Source organism: Onychostruthus taczanowskii, unplaced genomic scaffold (assembly GCF_017590055.1).
Source record: "Onychostruthus taczanowskii isolate IOZ18803 unplaced genomic scaffold, ASM1759005v1 scaffold15, whole genome shotgun sequence".
Lineage (NCBI taxonomy): Eukaryota > Metazoa > Chordata > Aves > Passeriformes > Passeridae > Onychostruthus > Onychostruthus taczanowskii.
Window position 1 is genome coordinate 4,409,211 of NW_024498685.1, and position 22,486 is coordinate 4,431,696.

Consider the following 22,486-nt stretch of genomic DNA (forward strand, 5'->3'; position numbering starts at 1 on the left):
AATTAAAGGAAAATCTGCCATGGAGTGTGTTTTAAATAAGTAAAAAAATAACCCTCTCTCAACAACACTGGAAGGATAAGGTTAAAAGTTTCCTATCTCAGTTACCAATATAGAGATGGTATAATTATTCAGCTGTTTGCAAAGCTACTTCTCTACATCTTACAAAGCAGAGCGACGTCTTGTGACTGGCATCAGATGGGAAACCTAGAGCACTCGCATGTGATGAAAGGTGCTGAAAGGACAGTCCTAGAAAATTAAGTTCTTTCTGATCCACAAGGGATGATCAACAATGGCAGCAGTCCTGGGCCGTGCTGTTCACTTGGATGAGTTAATTCTCTGAGGAGCAAACTCAGCCCCCACTTTCTAGCCTCATCTATGCCTCCCTGCAGAGTCAGACAGAAAGCAGTTTCTGCCACTTTTACTATAGTTCAAGGATATTTTGGCAACACAATAAAGATTGAGCAACTCCCTTGCAATATATTTATGATTATTGAGTATTTATGACAGAACCACTGTTTTTGAGAGCTTTTGAAAGAAAACATGGAAGAAACATATGAAAGATGTCATTTAATGGGCCCTTCCTTCCAAGCCCGTCTTTCTGTCCTTGTTTTAAATACACGTCTAACTTACAGAGGCTCCTCACCACAGGCTACCTTCTACATCTTCTTTCCACAAAAAGGAGATAGAGAAAAGTGGTCTTTCCTCTTACAGATGAGAGATCATGGTAAGGAGAGACTGCTGCACTTCCCCAAGGTAACACAGCAGATGTACAGCACAGAAGGGAGCATCATCTGAATCTGTAGAGTCCTCAGCTAGTCATTTTCCTCACAAATCAAAGACAACCTGGCTGAAGAGACGCAAACGTAGCCCCTGGAACCACCTCTATGCCCCTCTCTCCTTCCCCTGCACACAGAGAAGAGCAGAGAACCACTGCTCACCTGGTGGGTGCATGCTTCTGCTCTTCCTCTTCGTCTGTGTCGCTGCTGATGGTGATGACGCTGACGGCGGGGCTGGGGGTGTCGGGGATGACGATCGTCTGCCGCTGCCGCTCCCGCGTGCTGCTGCTGGCCGCGTCACCCCAGCCGCACGTCACCGAGGTGCTGCAGGCAGGGCTGGTGTGCACCATGGCACAGCGGGGAGGGGTGTTCTCCTTCACTCGTTTTGACCGCTGGGGCGAGCTGATGGACTGGGAGGATGAAACTTCATAGGTGGATGCGTTGCTGGAAGCGGGGAAAAGTGTCAGTTGGTTAAAACTCTGCATGGTTAAGGTGCCCGTTGCCATGGTTTGTGAGTCCTGGTCTCTGATTCAGTAGCACTGATTTATGGAGTCTAGGAAAACTGCAAAACTGGCACAGTCACTTCTTCAAAGAAGACAGTGTCTTGCATCACTTATTCATAATAACTGGCTGAAAAGTAGCTTCTTTTAATAAAAAATTCAAATTTGTTTTCCCTGGAAATTTCCAGATATGAACTGCTGCCTCTCAGGAGTTTGCACTGGGAGGGTAAAGGCCAGCCACAAAGCCCAGACATACAGAACAAAGGCAGGCACAGCATGGCTGACACAGGAGGAAGAACCACCCAAATGATAATCCCTTCCTCCTGCATCCTGCATGGATGCATCACGACCAGATACTTTTTGGCCAGAAAAAACTAGAGGTAAAATTTTTGTGTGGAAAACTACAAACACTTATCAAGAAAACTGCTTTTTTAAACAGAAATGAATTGCTATTTAAGAATCTTTTTCAATGAACATTTCCTGCTCAACACTTTATCCTCTAGGACAGTGGTGTCCCATAGATGAGAGCAGGTAGATGAGAGGACATATACTCAGTTTCATTCCTGTGTGAAGCAGCATACAGCATATATAAATCAGAAAGAAATAATATATTTATTACACAGTAGAGAAACATTCCCAGTCTTCCTACTTCAGCTTCCCTGCCTGACCAGTCAGAAAAGTGACACTTGGATCAGGGATCCAAACACAAAACTATGAGCCAAACAGTGCAGTGTGGGTCTAAAGATGGGGTTATTTACCAAAGCACACTGACTAAAGCCCATTTCACTCATTTCCCACACTTCCTTTCTTGGTCGTGTTTCTTTTTGCTATTGAACATCTGGAGATTCAAAAAGGAAGAAAACCCCAAAGTTCTGGTTTTGTTCTACTGAGGGGCCTGGGCTGCATGTTCAGCCTGGCCCAAAAGCTAACAAAAGGAATAGGTGGCATCCATCAAAAGGAAGTCACCCTGGCAGTATATCACACTACACCAACTTACACAGGCTCTTTTGCATAACAAATGGCTGCACAGTAGCATTCAAAGTGCTTTTTGAATACCAATGAGCAGCATGGAGTACCCTCCTCTCCAAAGGAGCACGGCTCCTCGTTTGGCACAAAAAGAGTCACAGTCAATGAAGCTGTAGAAACCCTTGCTCTGAGAGTGCCCCATTCCTCCTGGACACAGCCACCCCACCCTAAAGTGACAGGAGAGGGGAGGCCCTGCACAGGCACACTGGCTGTAACAGGCACTCTCTTTTGCTGGCTAGCTGGGGACAGAGCTGCCTCTCTATGTTATGAATAGACTAAGACAGCTGGAGCCCACCCAAAGTAAATCCAACATTAGAGAGCAGATAAATGGGAAGGATTTAAATAGTGGCCTCTTAACTTGAGTTGAACTGGTTGCGAACTCAGAGCCACTCTGGCACCAGTCCAGTCACCCAGGAAAACCACAAGCTCAAGTTTTTGCCACTGCACAAGAGGTTACCAATTTTGGTTCTCGCCCCTCTGCTTTTTGTGTTTTTTTTCTTTTAAAAAAGAAGTGTGTTAGTTGCACAGCCCAAAGGACCTTCTCCAGAGCAGCTGCACATACATCTTGAAGAGCCTTTTCCTCTGAACAGGATTACAGTGCTGTGACAGGCACTGCAACCATCCTACCATCTGAGCTGTGCAAGAAACCCCAGATTCCTCCTTCCAGAACCAAATGGTCCTACTGAGAGATGACAGATGCTAAGGACCGCCCTGTATGAGATCTCCTTATAAAATGATCCCTGTTTTATGCTGCCATAGTTGTAATAAGGCCAGGGTATAATCATGGGTATCTGTTGCTGGTGTGGACTGGTGAAGACAGGGGCTAACCACCTATGTTAGGAGCTAGAGAGCTCAGGTGGCCCAAAGCCACCCCAGTCCTGCACTCCCCGTGGCAGTAAAGCTCAGAAGATTGTCATCACCCCACTGCTTTTGAAAGGGCAGATCTTGTGTGTGCACATCAGGCACACACTGCTGAAGATGCAGGCTCCTCAAGGTGCATATGCTGCACCTCAGGAGTGCTTCTTCCAGAGGATGTGGGAAGAAAAGGTGTGGCAACTGGGCACTGCATCACACTGACCTGAGAACATGGTTATGTTTTTAAATCATTGTGACAAGGCTCTGGGTAATTGCAGCATCGTAACAAGCTGTATGAACAGGGCCTGAGCCTCCCATTCTGTATCTTCTCCAGCCACTAACTCCCACACAAAATGATGCTCTCTGGGTATAAAACACCCCTGACTACCTCCTGGGTACCGAAGAGGTGAGGCAGCGAAGAGCTCCATCACGAAATGCGTGATCCAATCCCTCACGGGCTGTGGAACTAAACCTGTTTTGCCCCACAGGTATCAGCGAGCACCCCTCTTGCCAGCACGCCGGCGTGGCGGGGAAGCAGGCAGGCTGGGAGCCGCGGCACTCACCGTGGAGCCGACTGGTGCTGCTTGCTCTTCCTGGCGGAGGCAGCGGCAGGTGGCTGGCGCATGACGTGAGCGACGCCCACGTTGACGGGCTGGGCGGCGGGCAGGGCCACGTGGCTGGCCAGCAGCGTGGGCTGCTGCATGATGGGGTTGTAGTGGCTGCCGTGGGCGTGCGTGTTCCTGCACAGCGGGGACACAGGCACACGTTGAGAATGCAACCGGCGGCTGCTCAGCAGGCTCCTCCACACAGCCTCCCACCACCCTTCGCTGAGGTGCCCTCTCCTCCAGAGCCTGCTGGGTTCCCAGCCTTCCCAGGATGGAGTGTTTTCCCTAGAAAACAGACTGAAGGAGTGGTGTGGGCACAGCATTCCACTCCAAGGGCATGGAGCAGAGAAGTCTCCCACAGCTGTCAGAGAGTGGTATCAGAGGCTGCTGCCCTTCTCCCCTCAGCCCTGTAGTCTAGCAAGACCCCAGCCCTCATGGCTCCTCCAGCACCTGTGGGTACTTCAAGGCTCCTCCAAGCATCCCCAGTTTACCTCCAGTCTGCCAGCGGTTGGGTGCCTGCCATGGACTCCGGGATGACGGTCGCGTGCTGGACAGAAGTGTGGGTGGCCACCCCGGTCAGCTGCTGCCAGGCAGGAGGGAGCAGGATCTGCTGAGTGCCACTGGGCCATGCTTGCTGCCAGACAGAGGAAAAGCAATTCCTTAGCAAAAGGCATCGAGCACTGAACATGAGCGATGGTCCACACTCAGCTGGGGCCTCTAATAGTGATCATGGTCAGACTACGCAGCTCTTACCGCCTTTCAGTCACAGAAGACAAACACTGTTAGGAAACCACAGTATAAGCAGGAATAGTTATAAATATAGAGAATTCAAAGGAGGGAGAAAAAAAAATTCTTGCCATACAAAGCAGCAGCTGTGTTTTAGGTTAAACAGGGAATGGAAGGGATCAAAACTTGTTGGCATTTCAAACCAAACATCAAATTTTTTAGCACCTTCTAATTTTGACTCTCCCATCAGCTGGACACTATGGCTCCGTTATTAATTTCCCCTTTCTACAGCCAGCTTACTTTCTCAAGTAATGCACAGTTACCCATTGCATACCTGTCCCCTCCATGTGCTCGCCAACATTTTCCCCCCTCTTAGAGGGTGGAAAATCTCTGCCCTTTGAGTTGAGCCATCATTCTGCTATGCAATCACCACTCCAGCTGTGCTGCCACAGGCATGACTCAGGTTGTCCTGCTCTACTGACTCTATGCAAGTCAGATGATTGCTTTTTGGACATGGGAAACTTTCTCAGCCATGTGCTGCCCAAATGTGGTTCTGGCAGTTTTTTGCTGCTGGGCTAAGGAACTCAGGGGTACCAACTACAGCCCACCTTAGTCCCAACCTGCACTACTGTACTGGACCTGTGTTGTGCTATCTCACTGTTCTAAGGAGGCTAAATTTGAGGGCAGGCTTCTTCCAGGCATGCATTTATCCCCTTCCCCACCCTCACAAGGATTGTGTTAATTGTTCCCATGATTCCCTCCTATCCCCCAGTAACACAAGCCCCAAAACAATCCACCCTGCAAAAAACCCCATTTTTTCCCAATTCTAGTCCTAAGTTTGATCATCTTATAACTTTTGTGTTGCTGAGTTACATGAAAAGGCTGCTATAGTGAGGCCTCTCAGCTACATCTGCAAAGGATGGAGAGTCGCAAGGATCCCGAGAGCCCTTCATCTAGGGAGCCACAACCATGGACTGGTGATGCTTGGAGCAGGTAAAAGGATGAGGCAAAGGCACAAAAAGATCACGAAGGAAAAAAGCCTTCTTATTATTCTCTTTTCTTTTTTTACCTCAGCTTTGCTTTCAAAGAGGAGACTGAACTACTGTTGAAGTCAATCCCAGGGGACTACCTGGATTTACTTGAAGACAAAACTTCTTCCTCCCTTTTCAGGAAGGGAATGGAACAAATCTAAGCTCCTTGTCCGACTGCAGTGCATAAATTTAGATGCAGTGTCAGGGCCTAGGCACAAATTCCTCAGTTATTAGGTAAGGACCACTGAATCATTTAATCTGCAGATAAGACTTGTCCAGGCTGATCCACCAGCACTGTGTGCTGTGCTTACACATAGAAGGCTTGTCCTGGCAGCTGCAGCCTGTTCCCAGTCAGTGCATTACTATGAAATTTTGGTGGGGTGGTGAAGCAATGCTCTGGCCCTTGTCCTCAGGAGCTGGTGGGTCCCCTGGAGGGACCAAGATTGTACTCTGGACATAGAGCAGGAACAACTAATGGAATAACATTTTGAAAGCCAGTGGCAGGACCCCTGTAGGAAGTGTTGTTGGGAAAGAGTTAAAAGGAGAGAAAATCAAGAATCCAGGGTGTTGTTCAAGGGCAGGGGAGAGTTCTGGGTCACAACTTGGAAGCCTGCTGGAAAACTGTACAGCTTTGCCTCATCTGACATCTGAAGCCACAGTGAGCTGTGAGTAAAGACAGGATCAGTCTCCTTTCACTGGTCTCTGTGCATACAATATGTGGACCACACTTGCTTGAGAGGATGAAAAGAGACCCAGAGAAGTTACAAACAAATTACTTTAGCCACTGACCCTGCATCTTGCAGGCTGCTTGCTCTGCCTTGCGCTGCCTAGCTCCATGCCACAGGCTGCAGACACACAGCTGCCAGACACGATGCTCAAGCTCTGTCAGTGCCTCCTGCCCTGGATCCCTCTGTCCCTCATCTGGGACATCTGGTCTTGTACAAAACGCACAGGGAGAACTGGATGCCAGCTGCCCTGGGACACAGTAAGGCTTTACCAGCCACAGGCACTCTGAGGAGTGCAAACACAGAAACCTGTGCCATGCGCTAGGTACAAGGGGAGAAAGCCTGACAGCACTCCACAGTTCTGGGAGCACAAAGAGCAGCACCATGCCTCATCAGTGGGACAAATAAAGCAGGGGACAGACAGAAGTGGGCTCTGGAGGCGCTGCACTCTCTGCTGGGGCCAGTCCCTCTCGCAGTCACAGCAGTTGCATGGCCCAGGCTGAAGAGCATTAGATAAGCAGCTGTGCATGAGAGGAACAGCTCTCTGCTGGGAGAGAGACACGCAGCCGCCAAGATCAGATGTGACTACAATGCATCACAAAGAAGCTGTGTTTTTCCATTCAGGAAACTGGAATTGGGTACAGATTTGTTTATCAGACCAGCTGCTCAGCCCGAACCGAGCGAGGCCCACGGACACCAGATGCCACCAGCATCAATCAGAGCACCCTGCCATCAGAGACAGCTCACATTTCTCATCGCGCGAGACAAACGGGCACAGCAACAGGCACATGTCCTCCCTTTTATTACATCAAAAATTAAAAGTCTGTGCAAGTGAGGAGTGTTTCTCAGAAACAGCCAGAATTCCCCTTTGGAAGTGACAATGAATGAAATGTCAGTAGAAAGCATGAAATGGGATGCCCATGAAACAGGTGTTCACATGGCAGGGGCAGCACAGAAATTGGTAACCTGTGGGCAGGAGGGTGCTCAGGGGGAGCTTTACTACCAAACATTCCTCACTTGCATAGAGCCCAGCAAAGCCACCACGAGAAGAAAGAAGGAGGTACTGAGATCTTTCATGATCCTGCTGTCTTTAGATGTTTGAGATCCAGCCCTCACCCCTTCAAGTCCCAAAGGACAGCACACCACAGGAGACCTGGCAGAATGGTGGGGGCATGTAAAGCTAGCTCTGTGACCTCCTTCACTCACTGCCTTGGCTGACTTCTTGGACAAGCAAGAGGTGCCAGCTACTGAGCCTGTACAGACTGCTCCATGCTTTGCCATGGCTTTTGTTTCCCTGCCTCTTAGGCTCTTCCTCCCCACCAAACAAGGGAGGTGGCCCATGTCAGTTGTTACAACAGGCTGCAGCAGAGATTGGTTTGATGTTTCAGACAGCTCGCTGACAAAGGCTCTGCTATTGGGAAGGGGCAGGGCATGCTAGCTGATGGAAATCACACAGGCTGCAAGTTGCATTTTTCTGTCTTCACCAGATAAGTGTGACTGGCAGCTGGCAAAGGAAGGCAAGAGCACCAACAGTCTTACCCCAGCAGTGCAACACACACGAGTAAACCCTGAAGTCTGCTGGTTCCTGATTGCATATGAACATGCTGGCACAGCAGATCAAACAAGCCTTTGTAACTAGCTGGTCATCTTTTCCAGCTTGCACAACTTAGTTTTAAGCACACTAGGTGGTTTTTTCCCCTGTCTGGTATCAGCAGAGGTACCATGGTGCCAGCTTAAAAACAGGTGAGGCACATTCACTGAAGCCTGCACAAGGAGGAATGAACTGCTCCTCTGGTTTGAGGAGCTGGGGTACCCCTTGAGGATGTGCATGTAATCAGTAATACCCATTCCTGTTTTTTTTTTTTTTTTTTTTTTTTTTAGGAGGAACCATGTTTTTCCTGTGAGAACATTTCAGAGAATTGTGCCAATAAGAACTGCTGACAAGGAGAGCTCCTCGAGTGTGGAGCCCTTGCCTCTGCCTCCTACATCTCTCTCATACCTCACGTGCAGAGGTCCTCATAAAACAAAATGGTGAAAACTTAAAGCATGAAATGTATTTATCAGCAGCATGCAATTCACCAGTGCAACTCCTGGCTGCAAACTACCCCCAAGATTTCGAGTTCAGGAGGATGCAGGAGGTTATTAGAGGTTCCTTCTCAGCAGAGGCCTGACACTGCTTTCCCTGAGGCTTTCCCACTGATTTCAGTAGAAAAGCAGAAAGAAAAAGGGTTTTTCCAGTGGCTTTTGCAACTCAGACATAGTCTTTGAGCTGAACAATGAGCTGGGGGAGATTTTGACATTTCAGAGAAAGCTGCCAACCCATACAGAGCTGCCCAAGTCTCCAAACTGCACCACAGAAGCCCCTCAGAGAAAGCTTCTCTCCTCAGCCTCCAAGAGCTAAACAACACAGTAAATACCTGCTGATCTCGGTGCCTTTAGAATTCCTTACCTGTGCGAGGAGTCCTGGCTGGATCTGAAGAGGCTGGGCCCCAGGAGCCTGAGTGACAATGGGAACGGCGTTCTCCATCCGAACCGAGTACCCAGCGTGCTTCGAAGGGGAGGCTTGTAACCCTGTTCCACCAGCACAGAAGGGACAGCATAAGCCATCAGCAGCATGGCCAGGAGCAGGGGCTGGCTCTCAGAGGAGCCTAAAGGCACTCGCTGATGTCCACTTAAATTGCAATAATTTAATAATAATCAGCTATCAGAGTGCCACCTGTTCCACCCTGGCCCAAAGATGTTCATCAAATGCTCACAAACATGATATAGGTATAAGGGTGCAGAAAAGACATTTCCAAAGGCAATAAGGGGTTAGTTGAGTTTGTATTTTAGGGTACCTCAAGCGCATGGGAAATATTGCAATACAATGTGCACAGGCAGAAAAGGAAAAGAGGAGAGTGAATGGCTTCTCTTCCCCATATATTCTGGTTTAATAACAAGAAATGGTCTTTATCAGCCAAAACCCACTGTTATATGAGAATGCTCTCTTTACACCAAATTGGGATGGGAATCCAGAACTCCATACTCTGTCAGCCTTGACGGGGACAGAGGATTTTCTCCAGCACAGTTTCTTGGGATTCATATTTGAAAGGCTCTAGCACACCCCAAACTCCAGTCACTGCTGGCTGAGGCCCACATTAGCCTAACTGAGCTGGAGGCACCTCAGTGCATGGCATAGCTTGTGCTGCCTCCTCTACTTTGGAGCCTTCTCAAAGCAGCAAGCTGAGGATGGTCGCTTACATACTCCACTTCTGAAGTCAAACCCTTGAGATGCATTTTAACTACGCTGAAGAGGTCTAGCTAAACTTCTCTATTTCAAAAGAGCTTTGATAATCTTGCAGAACATTTAACAAGTGCCTGGAGACTAATGCACAGACAGGCTTGTAGAAATGAAGAGCAGAAGTTGCACCAGCTGAACTGAGGTCTATTTAGACCACTTCCTACAGACACTTGGCAAGTTTTCCCAAATTGCTACAGCATGTAATGTTAACAGAAGGACAAGTGGTTAACACTGAGCATCTCCCAAGTTGTCTGACAATAGTTCCTACCACTAGTATACACAGGCAGAGCTGTTTGCAGCAGGGCTGGAGCTGAGGGAATTGTCCTCATAAATGGTCATGGCATCTGTTATGGGGGAGAACCCTCATATCCATGAGCACCACACTCCCTGCTGCATTACCCTCCCAAGTTCCCCTTTTAGCAACGGAGTCACTGAGAAGTGACACCATGATCCACTACACACATATGTACTGATTTATTGGTATTGTGTGGGAAAGCTTTCAAGTTTACCAAAGTACGGCAGAAGAGCCTTAAACTTTGTTCAGGGCAAAGAATGACAAGTACCACATATTCTCTCCCAGCCCCTTCTCAGAATCAGCTGCCTCCAGCTCAGGATGTTAGAGGTGCCTGCAAGATGCCCTGCCAAGGCAAACACTTCCACCTGCAACAACCCCGCTGCTCTGATTTACTAGGCCAGCCCTTTTTTCTGCCATATGACCTGAACGGAGGAAACTTATTTCCAAAAAGAGCTGGACGAAGCAGCAGGCCAAGACCTGGTGAGGCTGTCACTTACCTTGGAAGCCTGGTGGGCAGACGATGAGGGCTTGCTGTAAGGGGTCTGGCCGGGCACAGATCTGCGCTGTTCCCGTCTGCAGGGGCATGCTCCGCTGGGCCACCGCAGCCATGGACGCCGCTGAGGGCTGGTAGAGTGCAGATTGGTAATTTAGTATGGAGACCTCGGGGTTGGCTAAGGAAATAGTGGCACTGGAGGAGGTGGGAGCCAGGTTGGTGGTCTAAAGGAATGACGGGAATTAAAACAAAAAACAAACAAAAAAATGAGGGAGATGGGTACGCTGGAAGAAGCAAAATCCAAAAAAATAATAAAGTAAAGTAGTGTAAGATAAAATAAAAATCAAATCAAAACAGCAAACAAGGGGTAGAACGGGACACTGAGGAGTAAAGAGACAAGGGCAGTGCTGGGGGAAGGATCACAATCTGCCCGAGTGTGCCACTGCTGTGCCATGCCACGGGACCTCGGGCCACACGGCGCTGCTTGTACTGCCCAGGGACACAGCACATTCCCTACAGCAGAACTGCAGCCATTTCTCACCCAACTGGCTCTGATTTGCAGCATGAGGAAGATGGGCTCAGAAAATGTTGCTATCCACAAATCACGCTGTTCACTCATCATGTACATAGCTCTAGAGGCTACTCACATTTCTTAGGTAAAATAGACTCGGCACCTCCATGCCCTGTGAAATCTCATCCTGAGAGGGAAAATCTATTCTGGCCTTTCCTCTTAGATACCTTGTATCTAAGATGGCACATGCCCCTTGAATTATGTTTGGAATTTGAAGTAATCAGAAGTCATAACAGGAGGTAATGCTAATATTTGCAAAGTCCAAACTTCACTTGAATTGTCTTTAAAATCTCTTAGAGCAGAAACTCCATTTGGGGATGTTTCAAAGCCAGGAAAATCAGCCCAGAGTTCTGAAAAAATCTAGAAATCTGAAGACTTTTTTTTTTAAATTTTCTATTTTGGACTGAGTCTAACAGTTGCAGTCAACTAAACAGCTCCAAATATATGTTCTTAGCATGCATGCCTAGGGAGGCAGACACTACCAGACCAGAGCCCATCCTTCCCCTTTGTCCAAACGTGCCAGCAACACTGCTGGAGATAGGTCAGACAACACTTTCTCATGGTGAATGTATGAACCCAGGAGGAGGCTTTGATCAAGGTGCAGGAGAGAGCATTCTGCACTGCACTGGCTGCTACTGGACCTACACTGCACTGCCACAGCCACAGCCATGAAGGATGTAACAACAAAATATTTCCTCCTTCTCCTCATCTCCTCTCAGTGCAGGGGCTGTGAAGTGCAATCTGCTCTCCTGTGCAACACACTGAGCAGCAACCACAGCAGCTCCCATACTCGTCATCTCAGAAGCCATAACTGGAAGGAGGTAATCCCCAGATCTTTTGCAGACAGGAAACAAAAGAAAGCCAAGACAACTGGTATGTTGAGGAGAATTGTGAAAGGCTTAGACCTTGTTCAAATTAAAACACTCTTCCTGGAAATATTTCTGCCAATTCTTCTAGGAACATTGGGCATACTAGCTCTGCTCAGAACACACACCCCTTATGAGAATTCAGAAATGACCATGGATCTCCCCAGCCAACAGCTGATCTTAATGTCAAGTGAAATGCGAGTGAAAGTCTGCCTTTCCTACAAGTAACTGTGGTACAAGCAGTGTCTCTGCCCTGCAGCTGGGGCCTAGGGGAGCATGTAGCATGCATTTCTTTAGTCAGCACCTCAGAAACAGCCTAGAAAGGAAACTGGTGTTTGTAATAGCACCCTCTCACACAAAGTCTCTGTCTCTGTCTGTGCCTGCCTGAATTGCTTCAAAAGACCTCCTGTGATCACATGTATCAAGACCCAAGTCAAGAAGTCTGGTTTTCTTACTGACACAGGAGCATCCTGCACATCTACACAGACTCCTTTAGCTCCCTTGCTTTCCAAACCCATTTCCGCAATGCCACCTGCAATCTCTAGAGTGAATCTTGAGCAGCCTGTTCCCAAAAGGCTTCAAAGCAGCAGCTATAGTGCTCTCCCTGGAGAGCTTCCTTTCACTGCTGTAATAAGTACCACAGCAAACAACTTAGCCTGCTAGTCACATAAAATTTGTTAACGCAGCACCCCCCAACACTGGGGCAAGTAAAACTAATACAAATCACGATTATAAAGCCAAAGCCCACCAAACTGGAGTGTTCACAGTGGGGGCACATGCACAGGTCCCCACATCAACTGTGGCCCCTGAAGTAAAAGCAATGGGAGGTAAGAATAAATATTATTGCTAAACTCTTCTTTCGTGTTGATCAGTTACAGTGCTGTGTCTGTTACAGAGGGTTTAAATTCATTTTACTTCAATGCCAATTTGAGGAAGGGCTGTAAGATCACAAATACTTCTGCCTGACCCAGGGAGTGAAGTACTGCTTGCTGCATTAAGGGACTAATGAGCTTTTCCCCATAGCAACCTCCCAAGTAAGCAGGATTTATCACCCCAACAACAACATAAACAACAAGGGCAACATTTCCCCATCACACAAAATGTCACAAGATTACTGCTTGCCTGAAGAAAAGAGAATGAAGAGAAGAGCAGAAGAAGGAGAGTAGAAAGGCACCATCTCTTGGCAGGCATGTTAAATGGGATGCTACTTTGCTTTTCATCTTCTAGGCCCTCCTGACATAAATGTTTCAAGCACTGGCTGCTTGTGATTGATGCCCTCACCTGGTTGTGGACTGTGTTGAGCTGGTTGTTAAAAGTCATGGTCAGGTTGGTCGATGTACTTGGGGCTACGTGGGTGATGAATGGTGTCTTGCTCTGGTTCACCGTGTCGTACATATTCACCCGCCGCTTGCAAATCTCCATGTTCTGGAAGCAGGACTTGACACTGTGCAGGGAAAGGGGGGCAAGGAAGGCACAGAAAATCAACCAAGCGACTCACACAGGTTACAGTTCATCACAGTGGCCCTGCAATAGGTCTCCAGGGCAAGCTTAGCACTTTCTAGGCTCTTAAAGCCCTTTGGTATTTTAGGCAGGTCTCTCTTAACTGGTGAGAGTCAGACTAACACCGTACTGAAGAAGGCCAAGATAAGAGCAGCTCCCCTGGGCCCCTGGGTGCTCCCATGGGTCTTTGCACTGCAATACAAGTCACAAAAGCAAGCAAATTGGTTGTCCTTTAGGGGACAGGGCAAAAAATACAAAGTGGCTATATTAAAAGACTAAAAGAGACTGAGAGCAAGAAAGAAAGAAACATTTTTTTTTCCTGATGATGGAGCCTGAGAGGAAAAGAAAATTCATGCTTTTTGCCTCAGTGTAAGCGTAAAGATAGTTTTATGCGTCTTTTGCAAGGAAGAATTTCACTGTTCTTGATCACTGAGACCCCCTAAAAAAGTCATCCCTGTTCCTTTTAAGTAGTTGTTCACCAAGAGCTGAGTCCAGCTAAGCAGTTAAAACATTGCCCCTGTCTGGCTAAACGCCTGTGCAGATGCTTATCTTGAAGCATGACATCTCCTCTTGCAGTCAATGGGACAATTAATATCAAAAAGTTATTCCAAAGCAAATTCCTCAATGCCTTGAGGGAATCTGGTTCTGAGGTTATCTCACACTGAGCACTGGATCTCTGGGGGAATGATTACAGCTTCTTCCTCTACACTGACTTTCCCTTAAATGTTATTGATATAGCAATGGAAATTTTGAGAAGTATCCTATTTTGTGCCCCAGTAAAGGAGATTAAATACTCTCTACATTGCTAGAGCACAGCAGGCATCTGTAGATGAAACTGTCCATATTTCATTAATTAGAATACCAAAGCATACAGAGGTTAAGAGACAACAACACAGTGAACCTGGGCAACACTGTATTCTTAGTACAATCTCACTTTTGATATCTGAAAATCAATACAGGTTTTCCACAATTCTTCCACAATAACTGTTTTTACAAATGTGACCTCAGAATCTGAAACACAACCTCAGAAAGTATAAAGGCATTTATTTTATTTCCATTATCCAAACATGGAGGAAGAGAAATTCCAAGCAGTGAAAATCAGCTGCATGCTGACCAGTTTGTAATGAGCTAAACTGTTGGAGGTAGGTGGTATATCCTCACATCACTTTTAAGAAACAGCATCCCTTCAAAAAGAAAATATATCCTCACATCACTTTTAAGAAACAGCGTCCCTTCAAAAAGAACAATCTTGTATGATCCCTAAGGCTGATGAAGAGGACCTAAATCTTTTTATCCCTGTCTTGTCTCTTACTCAAATGGTCACCTCTCATCCTACAAGTAATATCTTGGTAACTGGATCTGGGTCATAAACAACCTGCAGACAAGCCAGGCTCAGGACACTGCACAGCTGCCCATCATGTGCATTCACTTCCAGAACTGTACCTGTTGGTCACAGAACGTCCAGCAAAATCAAACACTTATCAAATAAATATAGAAGGCTATTGGATCACTTTTTTTCAGTCAAGTATGAATATAATTCTTCCTGCACAAAGAAGAAAGCACTGGGAGGAGTATAGGTGTGTGTCATCAAATGGTTTTATCTAATAAGATGTAAGCTCTACAAATGCAATACCAAGCTCTCTGGCTTTACTTTAAAAAAAAGGTGGGAGAACAAACCAGCAGGGACAAAGCAAAACAGACAGAAAGTCTGAGGAGTAAATTTAAGAGCCAGGAAGTTAAATATGTGAAATGGGAAGCTAAGTTCACTTTGCTGTTTGCTTGTAAGAAAGCAGAACAGCCTCTCTTGCACTGCTCGAACTTGCAGCCTCTCTGAAACGTGCCACAGCAGAAATTCCTTCCAGAAGCTACAGTTTCCATATATCCTCACTTTTTCTGCTGCCCAATTTATTTCCAAGAGAGATTATAGCTCCCTGCATCTTTCAAGGCTTTGAAGTCTCTATTCTCCAAAGCACAAGTAATTACAGACAAAAGCTCCATCCACTTGCCATGCTGGTTACAGCTTATTGCTCTCTTTGCCAGTCACTGTTTCCAGCGTGGAGGGGCTTGCGGGGTTACACACCCGGCTGGCACGCACTTGGTATTCAGAGACGTGATGCTGAATTCTTTATTTGGCTAAAATTCTCATTGCTGTTGGCCCCAATGATATTTTCAATCTTTCTGGGGCTTTGCCTGAGCAGCCACAAGTGAGCACTTCAAAAATGAAGATGTGGTTATGGACTGTTGCGTTAGTGGAAAGATTTCTGACGGCAATGCATTAGGTCACGAATCTCTCCTATCTTACACAATCAGTTGTTGCACAGTCAGAAGGACTGTTGCAAATTAAAAGACTTTTGTCTGTGATGCTCACTCAGTATTTTGCTGTCATATTTTATTCATGATATTTTTTTTATATGAAACTTTACTTTTTTCCTGTTTAGCACAATCATGCCCCATCTTGTTTTCATTATCACTTACCATCTATTTATAGGTAACAATGCTCAAAGATGGTTGTGCAGGCTAAGTCTGGGTCTACACAGATCGTGCACCCACTACCTTCTGGTAAGCAGATGCTCTTATCTTGTGGTAAATGTAACAAAAAGGCAGCTACAGCACCTTCAAAGGGGGAAAGCTACCTTAAACAAATTCAAAATACCGCAGCCACCCATACAGGCAGGGGAGCTGACACAGTTACCTGTTGCTCTGCAGCTCTTCAAGCAGCCCCCTTTAATTTTGTACCTGAGCTCCTGACAGCCTTTAAAATACTCATGCAAATAGCACCCAATGAAAATACAGCACTGTGCCAATAATTGTTCTCCTGTCAAGGGGAAGGGACAGCCTGTGAAAGCACCAGGAACTGCCAGGTGCTGTAAAGCAGGATGTTCAAAGCTAAGTGTCCTGAATGCTTTGTAAAACCCCACTATGTGTCTACCTTCTCCACTTACACCTGAGAAGCCTGTTCCTATGTGAACTGGACATGGGCAGTGGGCTGGGGACAGGTATCCTGCATTTCAGGCTGCTGTGCTCTGTGGTGCAGCCTTAGGAGAAGGGCAGTCAGGCTTGAAGATGTGACTTCTCATTTCCATCAGGCAGTGGAGCCCGTCCTCATTCTACATGTGTCAGATGAGGTCAGAACGTGGTATTTAAGGTGACACAGGTGGACAACAATCAGGATGAAAATCAAACTCCTCATCCTGGTGCTTATGCCTGTAAAACAGCCTGCTGCAGAACAGCTTAGAAAGCAAACAGCCCCAAGCTGACTCCTGGCACGATGGGAAGGTTCTGGGAGGAAGGGTCGGTCCCCCACTGCAGATAAGGTTGATTACCCCAGTAACAATCAGGACTATATTACTTTGAAATAGACTGATACTTTCAGCAATAATTGCATAATTTCTCCCACATTTTAATGCAAAAATATGTAATTACTGAATATTTACATAATTAATGTAGCACACACTGAAGCGTTTCAAATGCCAAGCACCTACAACCCAATTCTTGCAACCTTGAGTTGGCAATCATCTTTTTCTTTTAAGCAGGAAAAGATTAAAACTTAGGGATTAAACATCTTAAAGCCCCTCAGATACACTTGGTCTCCACCACAACCAGCTCTCCTTTTCACCCCTCAATTCAAGACCCAAGGGGAACAAAAGCCACGTACTGTGTGCTGTGAGGGAAGTCGAGCAAGTGTGTCATGGTGACAAAAGGGTGGCTCAGAGTTTCAATGGGTGTTATCCTCTTATCCGCGTCTATCGTCAACATCTTCTTTAACAGATCTATGAACTCCCGCCGGTCTGCCTTTTCCACCAACATATCGCTTCCTTCCAAATCCGTTGTCATGTTTACCTAAAGGAGAAGGGACAGGAGTGAGTGCCGAAGGGGAAGAGCAGATGGTCAGGTCTCCAGCAAACTGTGTTTACTCCTCGTTGGAGTGCACGCCCTGCGAGCCTCCCGGTCTAAAGGAGGAGCTGCTGAAGAGCCACGCCACACTCTGTGGTGGCCACTCATGTGGCTTGTGCATGTCACATCTCCAGACAGACTGTTAAGTGTTCAGCTCGCCTGGGTCAGTGGCTAATGAAACACTTAGTCACCCTCCACTGAAGATGAAAAGCTTCCATGTGGTAGCAGGCAAGCTCTGATAATCACAGTATTTATCATATACTGTGCCATCAGACACTTATCTATGTGTTCTATGACAAAAAAATATATAAAATACATAAAAATTGTCAGTAGGTTTATGAGAAACACCCCATTCATGTATCAGGTGCCAGGAAAAAAAAAAAGACTTGCTATATGATTTCATTAATTATCCAGTCTCCTCAGATTCCAGTCCTTCATTCCTGCATGTTTACATGTTTTACTTGGTACAATGTCTAGACCTTGCTGGCACAAACTCCAGTTTGGTGCTAGCATTGGGCCAGTTTTGCACTGGTTTGTCAGCACAAACTCCTGTCACAGGAGTGGTTATGCTGGGATTAGCTCTCACAATGACATGGAACTGACACAGTGAGTTAGTACTTCCCATTCTTCCCCCAGCCAGCCACGTTTTACAGCGAGCACACTCTTCTGTGGCCATGGTGAATATTTCTACTGTCACCGTTTAACAAATGGGAATATTAAAGCACAGGGAAAGCAAGTGACTTGCCAGCGGTCATACAGAAGAGCACTGGAGAGACAAGAGAAAATGCAGGATTTCAACACAGAGACGTGTCTTAGCCACCTTCCAATGCTGTTTTACTACAGCACACATACCCCCGTGTGCAGTCACTCCTACAAAGCAGCACATAACAGCAAATTTGATAGGCATAATCCTGGTATTTTTCAGGAGCTGGCCCCAGAATAGGATACACAGAGAACTTCCATAATTCCCTTTTGTTGGTGTTGCTGGAAAACATGCGAACAGTCTTGTTGGTTACTCACCAACACTCTTACCTGTGCCATATCATCCAAACAGTTGAAAATGTACTTCCTTGCTTCCTTTGACTTAATCCCCGTCTCTGCCTCATGATCATCTGGCGTCTGCTCAAAACAGGACACAGGCATTGACCAACACTGCCCTGCAACCAGCTGCAGATTATGTGCCACTTCCCACATGTGCCTCATCCTGTCCTCATCAGGGACCATCATGCCTCTCTTGCCTGACCAGACACCATTTACATGATCTCCACCACGGTTATGTGACATCCTTTATGTTACAAGGTCATTTATCTCTTCTATTTCACTTCTGAGGGTCCTCCCAACCATGGTGGGTTTCACATCCACCCTGACATTGAGGTACAGCATCCCATCCCAGCCAGAAGTCCACTGGCCTCTCTCCTTGGGGACAGCATGCAGCCAAACCCACTGGCACCAGACACTCAGGGCTCACCTGCTTTACTAGAGGTTTTGACTGTAGAATTAAAACGCTTGCCTTTTTTCCCCCCCACAATGAGTTAGATATTAGAGCAAAGTCTTCCCACTACACACAAAATCACTGACTATTTAGAGGGAGATTTTCAAGTCAACTCTGGACTTAAATTTCCTACATTTCAATGCTAAGCAGGTGTATTACAGGTTCCAAATTCTGGGGATGGCAGTTTTACCTTGGGCAGGATCCACCCCTATGTCTGTGCTGCACTGCAAAAAGCAGAAACTTACGCTCTGAGGTGACCTGAGTGTCTCCTCACTTCCAACTAACAACTCCAAGGCAAAAGAAACAAGGGAATGTCTTCCTACCTTCAGCCTCCACAAGGGATATGGTGAGTCTGTATCCCTGTTGAAAAACCTCGTCGTCTTTGTCCCTGCACTTAACAAATACTCTGCTGGTAAGCCCTGCGTCTGTGAAATGTAGCGAATCTGTAAGAGAAGGATGAGAGGTCACTGTTCATCCTGTGGAGATCTCTGGAAGTTTTCCTTGAAGGAGTTCAGGAGGCATTTCAACCAACAGAACAGACAAAAAAAGAAGATGTAGGATGTAGAGAAACTTCACACTGAAAAACTCAGTGCAAGGAATGAGAGGAAGATAATTTCTGAATGGAATTCCCTCCATTTATCACATACATCACTGGAAACTCACCCTTAGAGTACACTCCCACAAGGCCTAAGGATGAAAAGAGGAAAGTTCCTAAATTTTTCAAGTTCAAAGAGAAGGACCCACACAGTGATTTCAATGGGATGCCTTAACACTTCGCACCCTCTCCTCTCTAGGAAGTCATTTCAGCAATTTGATATTTGCTCTCTAACTTCTGCCTTTTTCTTCCACCTGAGCACACAGCCTGTCCTAGGAGTCTGAAGTTCCAAACAGAGGATAATGAAGCGACTGCTTTTGAACTAGGGTGAAATATACACTCAAACCAACTGACACCCTCATGGTATGGAAAGTACTTGTCTCTACTGACTACATGATGTTATTTGGGTTGCATCCACAAGCATGACCTCATTGGCACCCACACAGCTAAAAGATACTCTATTTGTGTTTCCAGAATCTCAAACTTTTATTTATTTATAAAGAGTCTGTGATATACACAATTAAAGACCAATGTCACACATGCCTGAGGTGCCACACAAAACCTTAACTTTGGCACCTCCTGTCTCCTGCATGGCTTCATTCTTCAAAATTGCTGCAAACTCTGCAAAACTACTAAAACCAGTCACCTACTTAAAAAATTCTAGGGAAGGATGGAAAGTGTTTTTGAGAGAAGAAACAGAGAAGGATAAAAACATTAAATACATAAAGGCATAAAAAGCAGCCATGCTTTCAATCACTTCCAAGCACCCAGACCCCAGTTCACTGTGCATGGCTTGCTCAGCTCTGCAGCTCCTCAGGTCCATCAGAGCCCACACACTCGAGAGGCACCAGCATCCTGCATGCAGCCCTGTGCCAGTGCTGCAGCCAGCGGCCAGGATCAGCCCCTATCCCTTTCTCAGCTCCCCAGGAGCCCTCGTTGCACTTTACCAGAGGAAGCTTTGTGCTGGGCAGTTAAGCTGGCCAGTAAGGTATGGTGATTTCTTTTCCAGCTGTGTGTTTTATGGCTTTTCGGGTGCAATGGGGAAGAGAAAGAAATCTACTTTTCATGCTTGGTATGTGATTTTCAAATGCTTGTAAGTTTCTCAGCTACATTTGATTTCCTTTAGAGTCACTAATAGCCCTGCTCTTTGCTGCAAGTTATTTCCCCTGCCAAATTTTACCTTTAGAGCTCTGATTAAAAAAATATTGGTTTCAAAAGAAAAGTCAAGAAAACATTTCAGTATGTGAAAAACTTACTTATTTTCTTGCCTTTTTTTTTTTTTTTCCTTTTTAAAAAATTTATCTCCTAAAAGAAAAAAAGACCCTTTTCAGGCTGCATTTTCAGACAGCTAAGATCGGCCTGAAGAATACTGTGGGAATGCAAAGCATTCTACAGCCCTGGCTCTAGCTGCTGCTGCATTATCGGTTTTAGGACTACAAAAAGGGCATAAAAGCCTATAGGGAGAAAAGGGACGACAGCTTATATTAACTGGAAACCTACATCAATGCCAACGTTCTCCTTCTTGTCACTGCTTTTAATATGCACTCTCATAAAAGGCGTTATGAAATGCAGCTGAGTTCATGCAGTTTCTTCTAACAAGTAAGGCTTTATACTGCACTTGCTGTTACAGCAGAGAACGGGTGCCTGCTCTGCTCAGCGAGGAGGGACATGCACAGAGCTCTCCAGTCAATGGCAGCATTGACTCTTGATTGAGATTTCACTCAGGCAGCCAGGTCTTAAAAGCCAGCGTACCAAGTTGCACACTGGAACAAATACCCAGGTGCATAATGACAATGTTGACTTGGGAGAGCAAGAAATACGGATCCATCATTAGCCAAAGTGAAAAACTTGGCATCTGCTCACTCTGACAAGAGAAGGGAAATAGATGTGTGCACTTACCAGTGCCCAGGGCAATATCCACACCCACCTGATCGTACTCTGAAGCTCCTGGGTACAAGGGCCAGCCCAAGAACAGCTCTGCAATGACACATCCCAATGACCACATATCGATTGCTTCACAAAAGGGTAAACCGAGGATAATTTCAGGGGCTCTGCAAAGAAAAAGATCAGAAAACATCAGCAAGGGGAGCAGAGCTGCGCAGCTGGCATTGGGCAGCTGGTGCCCACAGTGACACTCAGAGCTGCCACCAGCAAGTGTCACTGCTCTGACAGAGCTGAGGGACTCACTGGTCACTGGCACAGTGCCTGCTGACCAAACATTAGTCGGTGAATATTTAGCCTTACAGAAGAGTATTGTGGCCATATACAGCCAAGAGACAGCCTCACATCTGGCAGCATTTTGCAAAGGAGGGAACTACCACTGAATTCATCCAGCAAGTGGGAATATGAAGGCACCAATCAAGGCCCCCACTCGAGGTTCTCAGGCCCAGCTCGCTGTCCTGTGGAGAACTGTGCACAACCCCTGCGGTGAAGCATCCTCTGCTCACACAGCTCCATGGGTTCACAAACAGCCAGACATTAAATAATCATTACAGGACTGGTATAAAAGGATTACTGACTTTTTAAACAAATGGCTGTAACAATAAAAAAAAAGAAATAATGTCATTAGATCTATTAGACCTAAGCCTTTTCCTCAGGAGGAAGTAGCCAAGAAGCCTTCCTTTCCCAGTCTGTCCCAGCCACCTGATTAGATTTCCTTTTCCCTTTCAGCCCAAACAGCTAAAATGCAGCAGCTCTCTGGCTATGCATTTATTGCCATCTCCAAGAGATGCCACCAAAGCACCTCTGCTCCCTCCCCTTCCAGGGGGAATCTGTCCCACTGCCATGGGATGGTTGGAATCCTTCTCCACTGATGCTGAAAAGGTCTAGGATGAGGTTAGATGAACTTGCTTAACTGCAGTGGCCAAGGTGAGACAAGAAGAATCCTGACCTATGTGCCCCAAACGTTCTGAATTTCAAAAACTCTGTGTGAAAGAACCAAAAATATTTTCCAAATACTGAAAACCTTATACACACAAACACCTTCCTTACTTATCCCACCTCTGTCTAGGTGGGATAACACCTAGACACGCAGTTATATGACACAGTTCCTATTTATACAAGGATCTCCTAAAGCTTCTCTCCTGTTCTTGCAATGCTACTAAAGCCCGAGTTTCTGGTGTCATGGGATAACTTACTTGCCCATACTCCTCTAAGTATAAAGAAAGAAAAAGCAGAAGACAGATAAAATAGACACACACTGCTTTAAAACTTTCATCATTTTAAATATAGCCTTGGGATTTCTCAGGCCCTTATG

The 22,486-nt window shown here is 46.3% G+C and overlaps 1 protein-coding gene across 2 annotated transcripts in view; it reads right to left on the reverse strand.

Annotated features, from left to right (window-relative positions):
• The window catches only part of HIPK2 (homeodomain interacting protein kinase 2), a 125,839-nt gene that overhangs the window by 12,583 nt on the left and 90,770 nt on the right, over positions 1 to 22,486 (reverse strand). Inside the window, exons 3-12 of one of the 2 annotated variants that reach the window (XM_041398833.1) lie at positions 21,158 to 21,281; positions 18,959 to 19,078; positions 18,176 to 18,262; positions 16,905 to 17,089; positions 13,031 to 13,193; positions 10,317 to 10,443; positions 8,694 to 8,815; positions 4,254 to 4,396; positions 3,721 to 3,897; positions 939 to 1,220 (exon numbers count right to left, since the gene is read on the reverse strand). In XM_041398833.1, the coding sequence (XP_041254767.1) occupies positions 939 to 1,220; positions 3,721 to 3,897; positions 4,254 to 4,396; positions 8,694 to 8,815; positions 10,317 to 10,443; positions 13,031 to 13,193; positions 16,905 to 17,089; positions 18,176 to 18,262; positions 18,959 to 19,078; positions 21,158 to 21,281 (1,530 nt within the window). Of the gene's footprint in view, positions 1 to 938; positions 1,221 to 3,720; positions 3,898 to 4,253; positions 4,397 to 8,693; positions 8,816 to 10,316; positions 10,537 to 13,030; positions 13,194 to 16,904; positions 17,090 to 18,175; positions 18,263 to 18,958; positions 19,079 to 21,157; positions 21,282 to 22,486 lie in introns of both variants that reach the window. The other variant, XM_041398832.1, reaches the window with a different exon arrangement.